The 16,248-nt window shown below is 37.5% G+C and overlaps 1 protein-coding gene across 1 annotated transcript; it reads right to left on the bottom strand.

Annotated features, from left to right (window-relative positions):
• Positions 1 to 9,002: 9,002 nt before the first annotated feature.
• LOC110919946 (uncharacterized mitochondrial protein AtMg00810-like) lies at positions 9,003 to 10,163 on the bottom strand. The gene has a single exon (XM_022164192.2). The coding sequence runs from the start codon at positions 10,161 to 10,163 to the stop codon at positions 9,003 to 9,005; it is 1,161 nt and encodes a 386-aa protein (XP_022019884.2).
• Positions 10,164 to 16,248: the final 6,085 nt, after the last annotated feature.

Below are 16,248 nucleotides of genomic sequence, written 5' to 3'. Positions count from 1 at the left end.
ATTTTACAAAAGTGTCGGTTGAATGTATTTACCAGTGTAAACTGACGTATTTTCCCAAAAAGACTAAATGCAGGTACTAAGCGTAATTGGCTGGATATTTCTCCTTAGCATCAATAAAGAGTCTCGCAAGCTTAAGATGCCTACGTCTGTTGAACAATTATTTTTATCTTATATTTTTATTTGATCCCCTGTGGATACTTTTCGACTATTCGTAATACATTGATATTACAAGCAATGGTTGAAATATAATTATCTTTATGCTTCCGCTATGCATTCATATAATTGTGTGGTTTGACTATATTGTTGCCAACTACGTCACGGTAATCCCCCACCGGGCCCACCGGTGAGACACGTGGAATTAGGGGTGTGACATGTTTGATTGGAAGTGGAGCAGAGAACCAGAGAGCGTAGTGGAGGTCAATGAACTTGAAGAATGTATAAACATTATAAATACAGTCCCGAGGAAGGATCGTGAAGATAAATGGACGTGGACTATCAACGAGGATGGTGGATTTTCAGTCAAAACACTTAGAAAACTTCTAGCTGAACCAATTTTACCGCATGAAGGGCCTTGGTTATCCTAGAATAAGTGGCTTCCAAAGAAGGTCAACATATTCGGATGGGGTATGGCTAGAAACCCTCCCCCAACAAAGGTGGAATTACTAAAAAGGGGTATCCATGTCATCTCCTCTACTTGCTCGTTTTGTAGTGAATCAGATGAACCATGGGACCACATTCTGATCTTGTGTTTTATAGCGGCAGTAGTATGGCAGTCTGTCTCAACTTGGTGCAGCATCCCTCCAGTTTATGCATTCATACTGCAGGATCTCTTTGGCATACATCTGGGCGCTGATACTTCCCTAATTAAGCGACAATTAATACGAACAATGTTCCTTTTAGCGTGTTGGTTGATATGGAGAACGAGGAACAAAGTTATTTTCAAGTCAAAAAACCTCGACGTTGGGAATATTTTGATAGAACTGAAAACATTGGGATATCTATGAACCAAGCATTGGACAAAGATTGAACCGCTCGATTGGGATTAATGGTGTAGTTTTAAGTTCTATAACCTCTATATGTAAATTTGGTTTGGACCATTTTTGATCATTTGGTTGTATGTACAGTGGGTTTTTTTTTAATAAATTAGCCCTTAAAAAAACCCATGATGAAACATAGCGTTGGAATTGGTGGGATGGTGGGACAATGAAGAGTAAAAAAAGGATTAAACTGTATTAAATTATTTTTGGTAAGATTTTAATCAAAAGGATAACTTTTATTAATTGATTTCACATTTAAACTTATATATATGTAACAGTCTCATATTCACTTTTCTTATATAACAATGTTTGTGCATCAACTTTTATTCACATGTATCATCGCTTATGATGTACACGAACACTCTTAAAATGAATGCTAGGCTAGGTAATCACATTACAAATCTAATCATGTAATATCATTAAAAAATTAAGTTCTTATTATTGAATACATAATCATGTAATAAACAACATTTTAATAAAAAAAAAAAAACATTACACGAAATTTATAATAACGTAATTACGTATCTATAAATAATAACGTGACATTACACTTGTTACATATGGTACGTGATTACAGATGTAGGGTTACATTAAGCATTTGTTACTGCTTGCACATATGGTACGTAATTACATACTGGAACATAATCACGTAACTAGGGATGGCAATGGGTCGGGTTTGGGACGGGTTTAGGTAATCCCAAACCCAAACCCGGTTAGATAAGCTTGTCCCAAACCCGTCTCAAAATCCTGTCGGGTTTCTAGCGGGTAAATACCCATCAGGTATCAGGTATACCCACGGGTTTCGGGTAAACCCGTTAATTTAAAAAGATTACTCGTTGGATATACTCATCTCAAAACCCATTGGGTATTTATCGGGTAACTAATAATCGGTTACATTTTGTATTGTCATTATAAAAATATATATCAACTAACTACAATGTATGCGGAATAGAATACCTATATGTGTAAAAAATGGATGTATCATATATATATATATATATATATATATATATACATGTTTAATAATATAAAAAAATTATATCAGATTACAATCGGGTAAACGGGTACACTTTATCGGGTAATTGGGTCGGGTAAACGGGTATATCACTAAATCCCAAACCTGTCCCAAACCCGCGAAAAAAATAAAAACTATTCTCAAACCCGATTAACCGACCCCAAACCCGTCCTAAATGTGTCGGATTTCGGGTTTACTCAGCGGGTTCGGGTTTGATTGTCATCACTACACGTAATATTACACAATCACGTAACTTTATAGCTTTTAAAGCAAAAAAAAATAAAAATATTGTAAAAAAATATAGAAATAGCCTACTCAAATTAAAGAGAAAGAAATGTTAATTAATATAATATAATTTAAAAAAATATATTATTGTATAAAAAAGTTATATACTTTTGAAAATTGAAGATGAAGTAGATCACGAGTAAAAAGACCATAATGTTCTTTCCAAAAGGACACATATCACCCTCTTTTTTACTAGATTATCTCCGACAAAACTAGCCACTTTCCAATAACCTATACATGTGCATGTAACCATTAAGATCAAATACAAACGATTTTAATTATAAAAATGGTTCCTAAAAAAATTCACTATAAAAAAAAACCTTAAATATCCACCACCATCCAAAAACCTAAACCCCCACCTCCACCCACCCCCTCCCCCATCACCCACCCAAAAAAAAATGTTTTTTTTTTTTTTTTTTTTTTTTTTTTTTTTTTTTTTGCCGAGGAGGTGGGGTAGTTTTTTTAGGTTTTTGGAGGGTGAGGGTTGGTTTTTTTGGGTTTTTTTTGGTGAGGTATAGTTTTTTTTTGTTTTTGCCGCGGGGGGGGGGGGGGTTAGGTTTTTGGGTGGTGGTGGGGTGGGGTGGGGTGGGGTGGGTGTTTAGGTTTTGGAGGGTGATGTAGTGAGTTTAATTTTAGATTATTGGACACTTGTCACTCTATAAATCCTTTTTACACTTCTTAAAATTAGGAGCCTTTGTAGAATAACTTAACCCGTACATGTAAATTCAATTGAAAATAACTTTTCGGACAAGTGCACGTAAAACTGGAAAGATATATAAACATGTAAATTTTTTTTAAAGGCAAATTAGATTTAAATAATCCCAACTCACTATTATTGGCCAATAATAATCCCAACTCATTTAATCACCAATAATAATCCGAACTTTTCAATTTTGTTTGTAAAATACTCCCAATTAAAAAAACACTAACTAGGTTAAAAATTTGCTGATGTGGCTTGCCACGTCACCTGCCACATCAGTTGCCACGTCATCAAAAATGCCACATCAACTGCCACATCATCAAAAATGCCACGTAGACTGCCACATCAGCTGCCACGTCATCAAAAAATGCCACATCAACTGCCACGTCATATGACACATCAGCTAAAAGGGCCACATCAGATGCCACCACATCAGCAAATTTTTAACCTAGTTAGTGTTTTTTTAACTCGTAGTATTTTACAAACAAAAGTGAATAGTTCGGATTATTATTGGTGATTAAATGAGTTAGGATTATTATTGACCAATATTAATGAGTTGAGATTATTTAAATCCAATTTGCCTTTTTTAAATTACGATGAGCACATGTTTTAAAATAAACAAAACCTTTCACGATAAATTAACAGTGCATAATTTCATAGTACCCACAACAAGCATGTGTGTATAAAAATAATAAATTACAAAAATACATATTACTGTAACATACAAGGTTTTGATGATAGGTTCCTTTTGATAGATTTTCACTACTTCTTTTCAAATCATATAAGGATTTAACTCATTTTCCCATATTTTTTCAAACGAAATGTGTTCCTAAAAACCTACAAAACAAGGTTGTGTCCACCCCTGCATAAAATGCATATGCGCATGTAATTCTTTATACCACTTGCTATGGACCAACCCCCCTGCCAGGGAGCGCACGTGATGTGGGCGGGGCACACCGTCGAAGGAGGGCGGGTGGAGGGTGGCGTGGGTGGTGGGACGGTAAGGTATGTTGTTGGGACCCTTAACTAACCAGAGTATTTTTTATTTTTTTATTTTTTTACTTTTTAAGATTTTAATATTATTTAATAGGGCGTGAAAGGGGGTGAATTGTATAATAGATTTTAGTAAAATAAATTGAAGGATAGTTGGGTTGTAATATGTCAATGAGGTGACATATACTTTATGATGTGACGATGATGTGAAGTGAGACGGGCGTAAACCTATAGCATATGGTCTTAAATTAATAAAGAGTAAAAGATAGCCCCAATTTATCATATTGCTTATTCCTTATGATATACGTAGTACATATTAAGTCGCACATGTGTTGTGTAATTAGCAATATCCAATATAGCTTCATTTAGCACTTTTAAATATGGTGCTACTAGACGTATTCTCCTTTTATAGATATGGAAGTAACATCCATCATTAAACAAAACTTCCCTTTCCCTTTCGTATAGTGGGTATGTTTCTCTTATAAATACGGAAGTAACATCCATCATTAAACAAAACTTCCCTTTCGTATATAGTGGGTATGTTTAGTCAGGAAGGGGAAGCATTTAGACCCCTTAAGATAACAAGATGCATTTTAACATTCCAATTTTTGATGTGCCATAGTTGGAATATTTTAATCTCATATTTTATTAACAAATATTCCTTGGTGACATATCAGTTTATCCATTTTGTATTGTTTCATAATATGGCTAAAATGTCGAGATTTACGTCAAAAGGTAAATATCAAGTTTTGTGATTCAAAAGCCAATAATACAAATTTGATTTTTTTTATTTGAGGGATCAAATATGGACACTTGATGCTTATATGATGACGGGGTAGGCCAAAACCCATTCCTCCTAGCATAATAATAGAAGGAGACGGATAATTACCAAACACAGCATCAGACAAAGAGAAGACATCTCCTAGTCAGCAAGGCAGTAAGTATAAAGCCTACAAGGTAGAACCTCTCCATAAACGAATAAGGAAGACACATTCCTCCCTTAGGCAAGACAATAGCTGCTAAGCACAAAGATCTAGACAAACCATTGACTTAAACACTTAGGACAAAAGGTTAAAAACAAAGCCAATTAATAATACACAAGGAGACAATCCTAGAAGAGTCGTTCTCAGCAGGTAGAAGGTCAAGGGATTACCGGAAGTAGTATGGAAGAGAAGAACAGAGTTCTGACGAAAGGGAAAGGACTCTGCCACACTTCCCTTCCTGGAAAAGTTACGGGTCCGTCTAAGAACAAGGAAATGCCTTTGCCTGCCTATAAATACCAAGGCATACAGAAGCTAAAACACACTTCGGATATAAGACTCTCTCTAAAACTTGTACCTTGATTGCTCTTTTACCACTCCTTTGTAATTTAGTTTACTTCTTCTATTGTAACCTATGCTTCTCCATTGGCACTCAAGCACATAGATACAAAGACCCACAAACATTTAAGCATGGTTGTTGCATCTTTTTTGCTCCAGCTTCAATCTGAGTGAGGGGCTCACGTGAACCACGCCATCCCTTCATTATAGAACCACCAACAAGCCCCCACGAACCCACTATACCAACATATGTGGTTTAAGCCACAGATCCAGATCCATATCTATCTAGATGATCATAACGATGTAACGTGTATCTACATTACATATTTGTAACTTAAGGTTACACCTTTATACAATTTGTGTATTTCCCATTTCATCAGAAGCGTCAGTAGCCTTGTTAATTTCCATTGTTCACTCTAACAATATAAAACCAAAAACTAATACAACCTAAGGAGAAAAATACACTAGTTACATAAGGTTTTTACGGGGTTTCTCAATAAAAGTAAGTTTCCATTCTAACCATGCCATATATATATAGGGGCAGGATGCCAGGATCTAGGGAAAACACGCCAAAGTGTGAAAACGGTGAGAACGTTTCACAGCAGCAACCAAGATCAAAACAATCTACCGACTAAAATGATACAATGGCGTTTTTGTAAATATGAATGATTTTGGTAATGTTTTTTTTTGTAAATATGAATGATTTTGGTAATGTCGCGGGGTTCATTAAGGGTAATATAGTCTTTTAACTAAATAAGTTGAAACATAAAAACACTACTTGATGTCAAATTAATGATAAAGCCTCTGAAACACTGGAGACTTTATTGTAATGAATAAAGATGCAAAACCAAAATGCCAAAAAATGCGAGAGACTTTATTGATTTACATTCAATGTGAAAAAACTCTCGCCCAAAATCACGCGCCTACATCATTATATAAATGAACATACCATCCCTTTCATTGATCATACTCGAAAACAAGACACCGGTCTCTACAAAACGCCAAACATCAGAAACTTAAAAAAATTCACACACAGAAAAATGGAAACAATAGTCTCTTGGAGGTTCAACACTTCAACCAATAGGTTCGTTAACAAATTCGAGTTCAGAAGAAAGGTTATGGTGAAAACTATAAAACGCCATACTAAATATGGAAGAAGAAGTTCAGAGGAGAATATTGGAACTTGGAGTTCCTATGGACAACTTGTGTAAGCAAACGTAGACTGTGATAAGGAAATTGAGGAGAAAATTTTCTTAAAATAATGCAAATCAATTTGTCGATCCAATCATCGAATCATAGTGTTATGATGAAGATTATGAATGCGTGACAGTTGTGTGGAATGACGGCCAAGAAGAAGACCCCACAGTTGATAACATACTGACTGAACAGGGTCATGTTTTTACACACCAATTATGCAATGCAAGATGTTTAAACGCTGAGATGACCACAACAGTGGCTTCATTGGAGGCAATGTATCATTGGAGGCGTCAAGCACTTGAGGATGAGGACGCTGTTAAAAATGAAGACGAAGATGAGCATTTTGGTGAGGAATCAGAAAAAGAAGACAAGGGGAGTGATGGGTACTTCTCGGTCGTAATCCCATCCGATGATGAATTGTAGTTGTTTTCTTGTATTTTTCCAGAATGTTTTATTTGCTTGTTTTCCTAAAATAAATGTTTTGATAATATGATGAAGTATTATTTATCAAAATGCCTTGATATGTTTTGTTGAAACGGGTTAAAAGACAGTTTATAAAGACACAAAAAACTAAAACGCCAAAAATGGTAAATGTAACATAACATGCCAAATTGTAATGTGTGGTCTCAGTTAAGCTAATCACTTATGGAAACAAACATCATAGATGGTAATAAAATAATAAAACGCCAAATTGTAATGTGTGGTCTCAGTTAAGCTAATCACTAAAGCCCTGACAATAGAAAGAATGTTTGGATAAATAACCTGGAAATGACGATCATATCCCCGCATATTATTTTGCGCCAACGCCACGTGTCGCCCAATGATTCGTTCTCACCTTTTTCACACTTTCAATCGTTTTCCCCTGATCCCGTTTGTGTGTGTATATATATATAGGATCAAGATCAAGACAAAAACCTCTTGAGTTGTGAGAACTTAGAGAACTCTGACTTCCCATGCGAGTTTTGCCCAATTGTTTGCACACACGTAAATTTAAAATGTTACAAGCACAACCATAAAAAGATTCGAAGTGGCGTTTTCAGCCTTTTTACCATGCTGTAAAAAGCCGCTGACATCAGCATTTACGTCACCTGTAAGTGTTTTTTACGGGTGGTGTAAATATACTAAAACTAATTTTTTTATTTATTTTTTGGAAAAGTTGATTTTTATTTTTTAGCATTTTTGATTTTTATTTAAGTGTTTTTTTGGCCATTATGTTTTAGAAATAAGACATTTTTAAGTGTTTTCTGGCCATTGCGTTTTAGAAATAAGACATTTTTAAGTGTTTTGGGTGCATTGCGTTTTAAGTAAAACATATTCAGTCCATTGCGTTTTAAAAAGTACACTTTCTTTTGTGTTTTTAGGCTATTGCGTTTTAGAAATAAGACATTTATTTGTGTTTTCTGGTCATTGCGTTTTAGAAATAAGACATTTCTTTGTGTTTTTGGTGCGTTGCGTTTTAGAAAAAGTCATTTTTTACGTTTTTTTTTTCATTGCGTTTTACGCAACTGGGTTTTCTCCATTGCGTTTTACGCAACTGGGTTTTCAAAAAAAAATTTCGAAAATATAGCAATAGTATACTCGTTTTAAAGATAAAAAACGCTCGTTTTTTGGTGCAATTTTTATAAAAAAATAATGTCGTATATAAAAGTTATTAACGTTTAAAAAATGGGGGGGGGGAATTGGAGGAGAGAGAAACTATTGTGCTGGATTGACTAGAATGCCCCTAACAAACCCACGCACCTCTTTTTTTTTTCTTCAATTTCATTCATTTAATCTTAGTCTTTGATTAACTAAATGGATGGTCAAGATCACTTCCTAGCCAAATAAACTTCCTATTGTATCTCCACCCTATTTATTTATTTATATAAAACGACATAATTTCTTTATCTTATGTGTCTTGTGTGTTTGTTCGCTTATCTAGTTTATGGTCTATTTTGCATTTTATTTGTTTGTTTCTATGCTTATTTAGTTTATGGTCTATTTTTGCATTTTTTATATACAAATATTATTTAAGTGTATTTAATCACATTTTATTACATTTGTTAATGCATAAATTAGGAAAATTGGTTTTTAATAAACCAACCTTTGTCCCGTTGGTAAATAATAATCTTACCTACGTAATTGGTATACAATAATCCTACCGATCAATATGTTGGTACTCAATGAACTTCCGTTAATTTTTTTAACTGAAGTTAATTTTTAAGTTTTATTTATTACACAAAAAGTCCATGTAGTTGTAATTTACTAGCTTTAACTATTTTATAAAATAAAAAAAACCTCAAGGGACTGTAATTTACTAGTTTTAAAATAGTTAAAACTAGTTATAGGAATAAATTGCTTGCCCTCTTCTCATTAATCAACGTAATATATATAGTACAAGACATAATCTCCTATTGATATGGAGATATATTCTCATTAATATTTACAATCATATCCTGAATTATATAAATGATCTATTACACCCCCGCAGTCGAAGCGAAGGGTGGCCGAATGCTGAGACTGGATCTGAAATCATCAAACAAGACATGCGGCAGTCCTTTAGTGAAGATGTCAGCAATCTGATGGCGAGACGAGACATGCAAAACGCTAATGTGACCTTTGTGAACTTGCTCACGAACAAAATGAATATCTAGTTCAATATGCTTCGTACGTTGATGCTGAACCGGATTACCAGACAAGTAGACTGCACTGACATTGTCATAATAAACCAAAGTAGCACGAGAAATAGGATGACATAACTCGAGAAGAAGGTTCCTAAGCCAGCAGACTTCAGCAACAACATTCGCCACTCCGCGATATTCAGCTTCAGCACTAGAACGTGAGATTGTCGACTGCCGCTTCGAGGACCAAGAAATCAGATTGTCCCCAAAATAAACACAATAGCCGGAGGTCGAGCGTCGAGTGTCAGGGCAACCTGCCCAGTCAGCGTCAGTGTAAGCCCGCAAGGAAGACGTATCCGTCGCATCTAAGTGAAGCCCCAAGTCAATGGTGCCATGTATATATCGAAGAATCCGTTTTAAAGCATTCCAGTGAGCAGTTGTTGGAGAGTTCATATGCATGCAAATTTGCTGAACAGCATAAGAGATGTCTGGACGGGTGAAAGTGAGATACTGAAGCGCACCCGCAAGGCTACGATATGTGGTAGGATCATCATGAAGAGTACCAGAATGGGCACTGAGCTTGGACTGCGTATCCACTGGCGTGGCAATGGGCTTACATGAATCCATACCGGCTCGATGAATGATATCCTTAGCATAAGCTGTCTGAGAAAGAAACATATGATTTTCGGGCCATGTTACCTGAATACCCAAAAAATAAGACAACGACCCCAAATCCTTCATAGCAAACTCGCCTGCCAGACATGCCATAATCCGATTGCGAAGAACATCCGAAGAAGTGGTGAGAATAATATCGTCGACGTAAATGAGCAGATAGGCAGTGTCACGCCCATGACGATAAACAAACAAAGAGTTATCTGACTTACTCTGCTTAAAACCCTGTAAGACCACAAAATCCGTGAAACGCTGGTACCATGCACGAGGCGCTTGCTTGAGACCGTATAACGATTTCTTTAGAAGACCAACATGGTCCGGGTAGTCGGAACTGCGAAACCCCATCGGCTGATACATGTAGACGGTCTCGTGCAAATTACCATGAAGAAAAGCATTCATAACATCCAAATGATTAATGGTCCATGATTATGCCAAAGCCAATGATAAAACCAACCGAATAGTAGCCGGTTTGACAGCCGGACTAAATGTCTCCCCGCAGTCAACACCCGGTTGTTGACGACGCCCGTCACAAACCAAACGAGCTTTATATCGCGCCAAACTCCCATCCGAATTAAATTTCTGTTTAAACAACCACACGCTACGTATAATATTCATATTCGGTTTCCGAGGAACCAACTCCCAGGTCCTGGTTTTAAGAAGTGCACTAAACTCGTCAGTCATGGCACTGTGCCATTCGGGAATGGTCAAGGCAACCTGAGGATTTCGGGGTATGGGTGCAATGGTGGTGATGGATAGGTTAAATAGCTGTTTGGGTTTGACTATACCGCTCATGGATCGGGTTCGGATGGTTCGAGGTGGTATGATGGGCGATTGGTTAGTCACCGGGGAGGGAGTTGGGTGGGGCGGTAATGTGTTTGAGTGCGGGTCAGAGGTGGTGGGAGAGGCCGAAAATTGGAGAGGGGAAGTGTTTGGGCCGGTTGGTGGAGAGGAGATGTTTGGGCTGGTGGGGTGGCCGGTCGGTTGAGAGGAGATGTTTGGGCTGGTGGGGTGGGTTGGATACCCAGACGATGTGATTGGGCTGGGTGAGTGGGTTGAGTGGGCCGATGGAGAGGAGGTTGGTGGACTGTGTTGGTGGGCCGGTTGGGGTTGGGTTTGAGAATGTGGTGTAACTGTTGGGCTAGGTGAGTCAGGTGGCGAGTTATTATGGGCCGGTGATGAGATGGATGTGGCTGGCGATGTGGAGGAGGATGTTGACGATGTGGAGGGGTGAACGGGTGGGTAGAAACTGGTTTGGTGTAAGGGCTGGGCGGTTGAGCCATGTGGGGAGTTAGTGGGTGTGAGAGATGGCTGTGAGAGAGGGACCGAAGGAATGCGAAGAAAGTCATAGGAGTGAGGGTTCGAAGGAGACTGAAATTTGTAGGGGAATATGGACTCTTCAAAGTATACGTGTCGGGAAGTAAAAAATTGTCTAGTTTGAAGGTCGAAACATTTATAGCCACGGTGATTTTGCGGGTATCCAAGGAAAACACATGGTTGTGAACGATTAGCAAGTTTATGTATGGTAGTGGAAGGTAAGAAAGGGTAGCACAGACACCCGAAGACACGAAGGTGTTGATATTCGGGTGTACACTTATATAATAGTGACGTCGGTGACAGAAAATCATGGTTTTTACTTGGAAGAATATTTAGTAGGTACGTGGCGGTTTCGAGAGCATGGTGCCAAAAAGATGGCGGTAGATGAGCTTGGGCTAAGAGAGTGCGAAGCATGTTGTTGATAGTGCGGATTTTGCGTTCCGCCTTACAATTTTGGGAGGAGGTGTAAGGACAAGAAAAACGGAAGTGCATACCGTGGGTGTTGCAAAATTGCAAAAAATTGTTATTGGCATATTCTTTACCGTTATCACATTGAAACTGTTTAATTTTGCGTTCAAATTGAGTGGTAATGTGATTATAAAAATTGACAAATGTGGCAAATACTTGTGACTTGGTGGTGAGGGGAAATGTCCATAGAAAGTTGGTGCATCGATGACCTCCCATGCTTAGGACAGGGGAGGTCCATAAGTCACTATGTACAATATCAAACGGTAAATGAGTGCAATTAACAGAATCATAAGACGGAAGTTTGACATTTTTACCAAACACACAAGGTTCACACAATTTATTGGTTTGTTTGCTAAAAGAAATACGAGAAGAAATTTTCAAAGAATGTAATAAAGTGTCGCCAGGGTGGCCTAAACGTTGATGCCAGCGATCTTGAGTAACAGCAGCCAGAGCGGAAGGTTGAGAGATGGTGGATAGAGGCTGTGTCAACGGATAGAGATCGCCGGTGCTGTTGCATCTAAGGATAGGCGCCCGAGTTTTGAGATCCTTCACAACAAAACCAAAAGGGTCAAACTCGATGGATACAAGGTTATTAGTGGTAAGGCGGCGAACAGAAATTAGGTTTTTAATGATGTTAGGGGCAAAAAGAACATTATTTAGTTTTAGAGGTGGAAAAGGTGGTAGTAAAGTTTGGTTGCCTTATGCCAAAACCGGAATTGCCATGCCATTACCAACAATAATATTTTTGTCAGTGCACTTATTAAAATTAGACGGAGAGTAGATACCTTGTTCATTGGCCGAATGGGAGGTTGCGCCTGTGTTCATGATCCCGTGGTCTGGCTGATTCAGTGCCATGGTGTACAATGCCTGCTCAATATTCGTAGGTCTGTATACAGCGGAACCATTGTTGTCGGGACGAGGTCCGAGGATGCCCTGTGAGTTCGGACTAGTGGTGTTCGGTTTAGAGGGATATGGGCACGGTGGTATGGTAGGGGCCGATGGAGAGGGGGAACCATGTAAAAGAGAGGCCTATTGATTGGCGGTCCAATTACTCGGGAACACGATGTAGGGATGAGTTGGAGTGTTGGATTGTTGGCCATGGTTGGGATAGTTGCGGTTGTTATAGTTGCGGCCACGACCACGACCACGACCGCGACCGCGTGAGCGACCACGACCGCGATCCGAAGCCGAGTAATAGTTAGGTTGCTGAGGTGAGCTCTGTGAGGGTGAGGAGACAGAGGTCGCGAGGGCAGTAGCGGAGTGCTGGGCCGCGCGGGCGGTTTGACGCTTCTTCTAATCTTCTTCCATGGTGAGACGTGATCGTACCTCATTAAAATCAGGAAGCGGGTCGCGATTCTGTAACACTGTTGAGATACTGTCGTATTGTTCCGTGAGACCTGTTAAAATCTTAATTACCAGCATGTTATCATCAACAGGGGAACCGACTGCCTTAAGTTGATCAGCGAGGTGTTTCGCCCGTTGGCAGTACTCAGTCATAGAGGAGAAACCGTCGAGGCTGAGATGAGCAAATTCCTGACCAAGAAACACCGCTCGAGTAGTCTTGTTATCATTAAACTGATTTTGCACAACTATCCATGCTTCATACGCCATTTGCCCGGGAGAGAGGATGATGTGGAGAAGAGTGGGGGAGATGGTGGCGTAAATCCACTGAAGAACAACTGCATTGATGCGCTGCCAGAGAGCCTTGTCTGCGGAGTCAATGGCTTTCTTTTCAGAGTCGGTGGTGGAAGAAGAGGCGGTGGCCGGCTGTGGGCTGAGGTGATCAGCGACTTCAAAGATCCTGTACTGGACTTGAAACAGGGTGGACCAAGTTGTATATTGGGCGGAATCCTATTCAAGCGTGATGGGGATGTGTGTTTTGATATTGGAGATGGCAAGGGCCGAGTGAATTTTAGAGTCCATGAGGGAGAGATTGAAAGACAGAGGGTAGCGAAAGATAGAAGGTGATCGGGGAGGGGAAGAAGCCGGCGACCGGCGATGGTGATTAAGGTAGGATCGTTGTTTGGTATGATACCATATAGGAATAAATTGCTTGCCCTCTTCTCATTAATCAACGTAATATATATAGTACAAGATAGAATCTCCTATTGATATGGAGATATATTCTCATTAATATTTACAATCATATCCTGAATTATATAAATGATCTGTTACTAGTAAATTATAACTGTTTTGGTCAAAAATCAAATGAGGATGATGTAACCAAACTCTTTGTTATGGGGTATGATGCTTGAATTGGTGAACCACAATGAGGATCACTTAGAAGTAAATTGCACAAGTGACACAAAGATTTATACGAGGAAAAAGCCCTTGATCAATGAATGATCTCCGGCATAAAAAACCTCGGGTGATGGAAACTACCGATCACCAACTTCAAATTAACCAACAATTGTATACAACTTCGGATAATAGCGAGCTAGGTACAAGGATCACTATGGTGTAACGTGCAAAAATGTGTAAAAATTGTTAAGTGTTTTGCTGTATGCTCAAGAGTGCGGTTGTACGAGTGTGTGTAGCCAAAATTAGCCAAATGTTTTAAAAACTAGCTCGCTACCCCTTTAAAAATAGAAGTTAACTATGCTAACTAACTATCCGCAATTCGTGCCATGCTCCCACGTTCTCCACAACGTTCATTTCCAGTCAAACACGTGCGAAATAACCGTGGAATATTCCTTAATAACGTTGCCAAGACCAAGTCCAACTTGTTACTCCTGCAAAACAATACGAAATTCAAAGTGAACAATCGTTAGTATAAGGATCCTTAGGGTGATCCATGATCCTGATCCTGAAGCACTTCTGAGGATCACTATCTGTCACAGAAGCAAGGATCACTAATAGGATAACACATGAGGATCATAGGTCATTAAAAAATCCTGCCCTAACAATAACTACAAGGACTGTTTGAGTAATAAATAAAACTTAAAAATTAACTTCAGTTAAAAAAAATTAGCGGAAGTTCATTGAGTACCAACATATTGATAGGTGGGATTATTGTATACCAATTACGTAGGTAAGATTATTATTTACCAACGGGACAAAGGCTGGTTTATTAAAAACCAATTTTCCCATAAATTAATATAAACAAAAAATAATAATAATTAAATAATTATTACCGAATCATCAACAAAACCCCTCTCAGTACACCCCTTTTGAAATTTTCCGGTTGAGAAAAAACGTGTCATCCACGTGGTAACATTTTTTTCTAAACCAAGCTCCATAAGACATAGCCTAATAATAAAGAAAAACAATGCATAATGTTATAACAAGTTAATGATACATCAAATTAAGATTATTTTTAAAGACATATTTCTGGTTATTTTTAGAATTAATTTTTTTATTACTTCGTATATAAAATTACAATTATTCAACTAATAAACAGAGTTCTAATCTGTCTACTAAACTAACAAAAAAAATATTTCTTAAAGTAACTTCATTAACTAAAGAAAGTACAATGCGGTCAAAAAAAAAAGAAAAAAGAAAACTAAAGAAAGTACAATGCGGTCCAAACAAATCCCTAAAAAGAAAAAAAGAATACAGTCCTAACCAACTACAAAAATGTGAATTTTAATTGTTCATTGCCCCCACAAACTGACTTTCTTCTTCTTTTTTTTTTTTTTTTTTTTTTTTTTTTTTGTAGCATCCCGTGTTTGAAAATTAACACCATATCGAATGTCATTTTCGTTTTTCGATTCTCTTATATGGGGTTTCGTTAACTATTATTTTATTTCATATTAAAAGTGATTGAAATCGATAAATATCGGACTCATTCCATTAACGACATCTGGCAGTGGCCACCAATAATATTAATGGCACAAAGTGGAACTTGGTCTTCCAATTTATCGTTGGTAGGTGATATAATTTATTGAAAGCAGCATAATAATTGAATAATTGATGACATTTCTGAGTTTCCGGAACGTTATTGTACTGGTGTATTTGTTTTCTTTTTTGAACGGCAAGTACTAGTGTATTTGCACTTCTTGCATTTTAATTTGTACATTACAAAATATAGGGACACGCTATTAAATCTTGGTCTCACCTATTATGATAAACAATGAAGTATAACTTAATATGTTTTTACATTTTCTTTTGTAAATTGCTATTTTACTCTTTGTGGTTTAAGCACATTGCTATATTTTACAAATATAAAAAATATTGTAAATAACACACCAACGTTTCAATTTATTGCAATTTTAGTCCATTAGACTAAATCCATCTACATTAATGTTAAATCCATGTCACATGAGAAGCATGTGATCGGCAGTTTCACAATTAACCATCACTATTGAAGAAAAAAAAAACATCCATAAATTCAACAAAAAAAATGTTTTTGCACCCCTCAAAACTGATCCCATTCACAACAAGTGACGGACTCAAGATTTTTTTTTCAATGGGGTCCATTTTTTCGGTGTTTAAAATTTTCATAACAAAACATTAAAGTTCGGGTCGGGTCAAAGTGAGGTTTGAACTAAATTTAAAAAAAAAAAACAGAAAAAGCAGACTATACAAGGATTGAACCCATAACCTCTCGTTGTTAAGGAGGGAGGTTTGCCACTACACTTGTTTGTTTTCCTTTTCTTTCTATGGTGTTCACCTAATTGTATTTATGAGGTCCTTATAAAATTTAATA

The sequence above is a fragment of the Helianthus annuus genome, chromosome 16 (genome assembly GCF_002127325.2).
Source record: "Helianthus annuus cultivar XRQ/B chromosome 16, HanXRQr2.0-SUNRISE, whole genome shotgun sequence".
NCBI lineage: Eukaryota > Viridiplantae > Streptophyta > Magnoliopsida > Asterales > Asteraceae > Helianthus > Helianthus annuus.
Note: the sequence above shows the minus strand (reverse complement) of the source record. Positions and strands in the feature narration are given on the sequence as shown.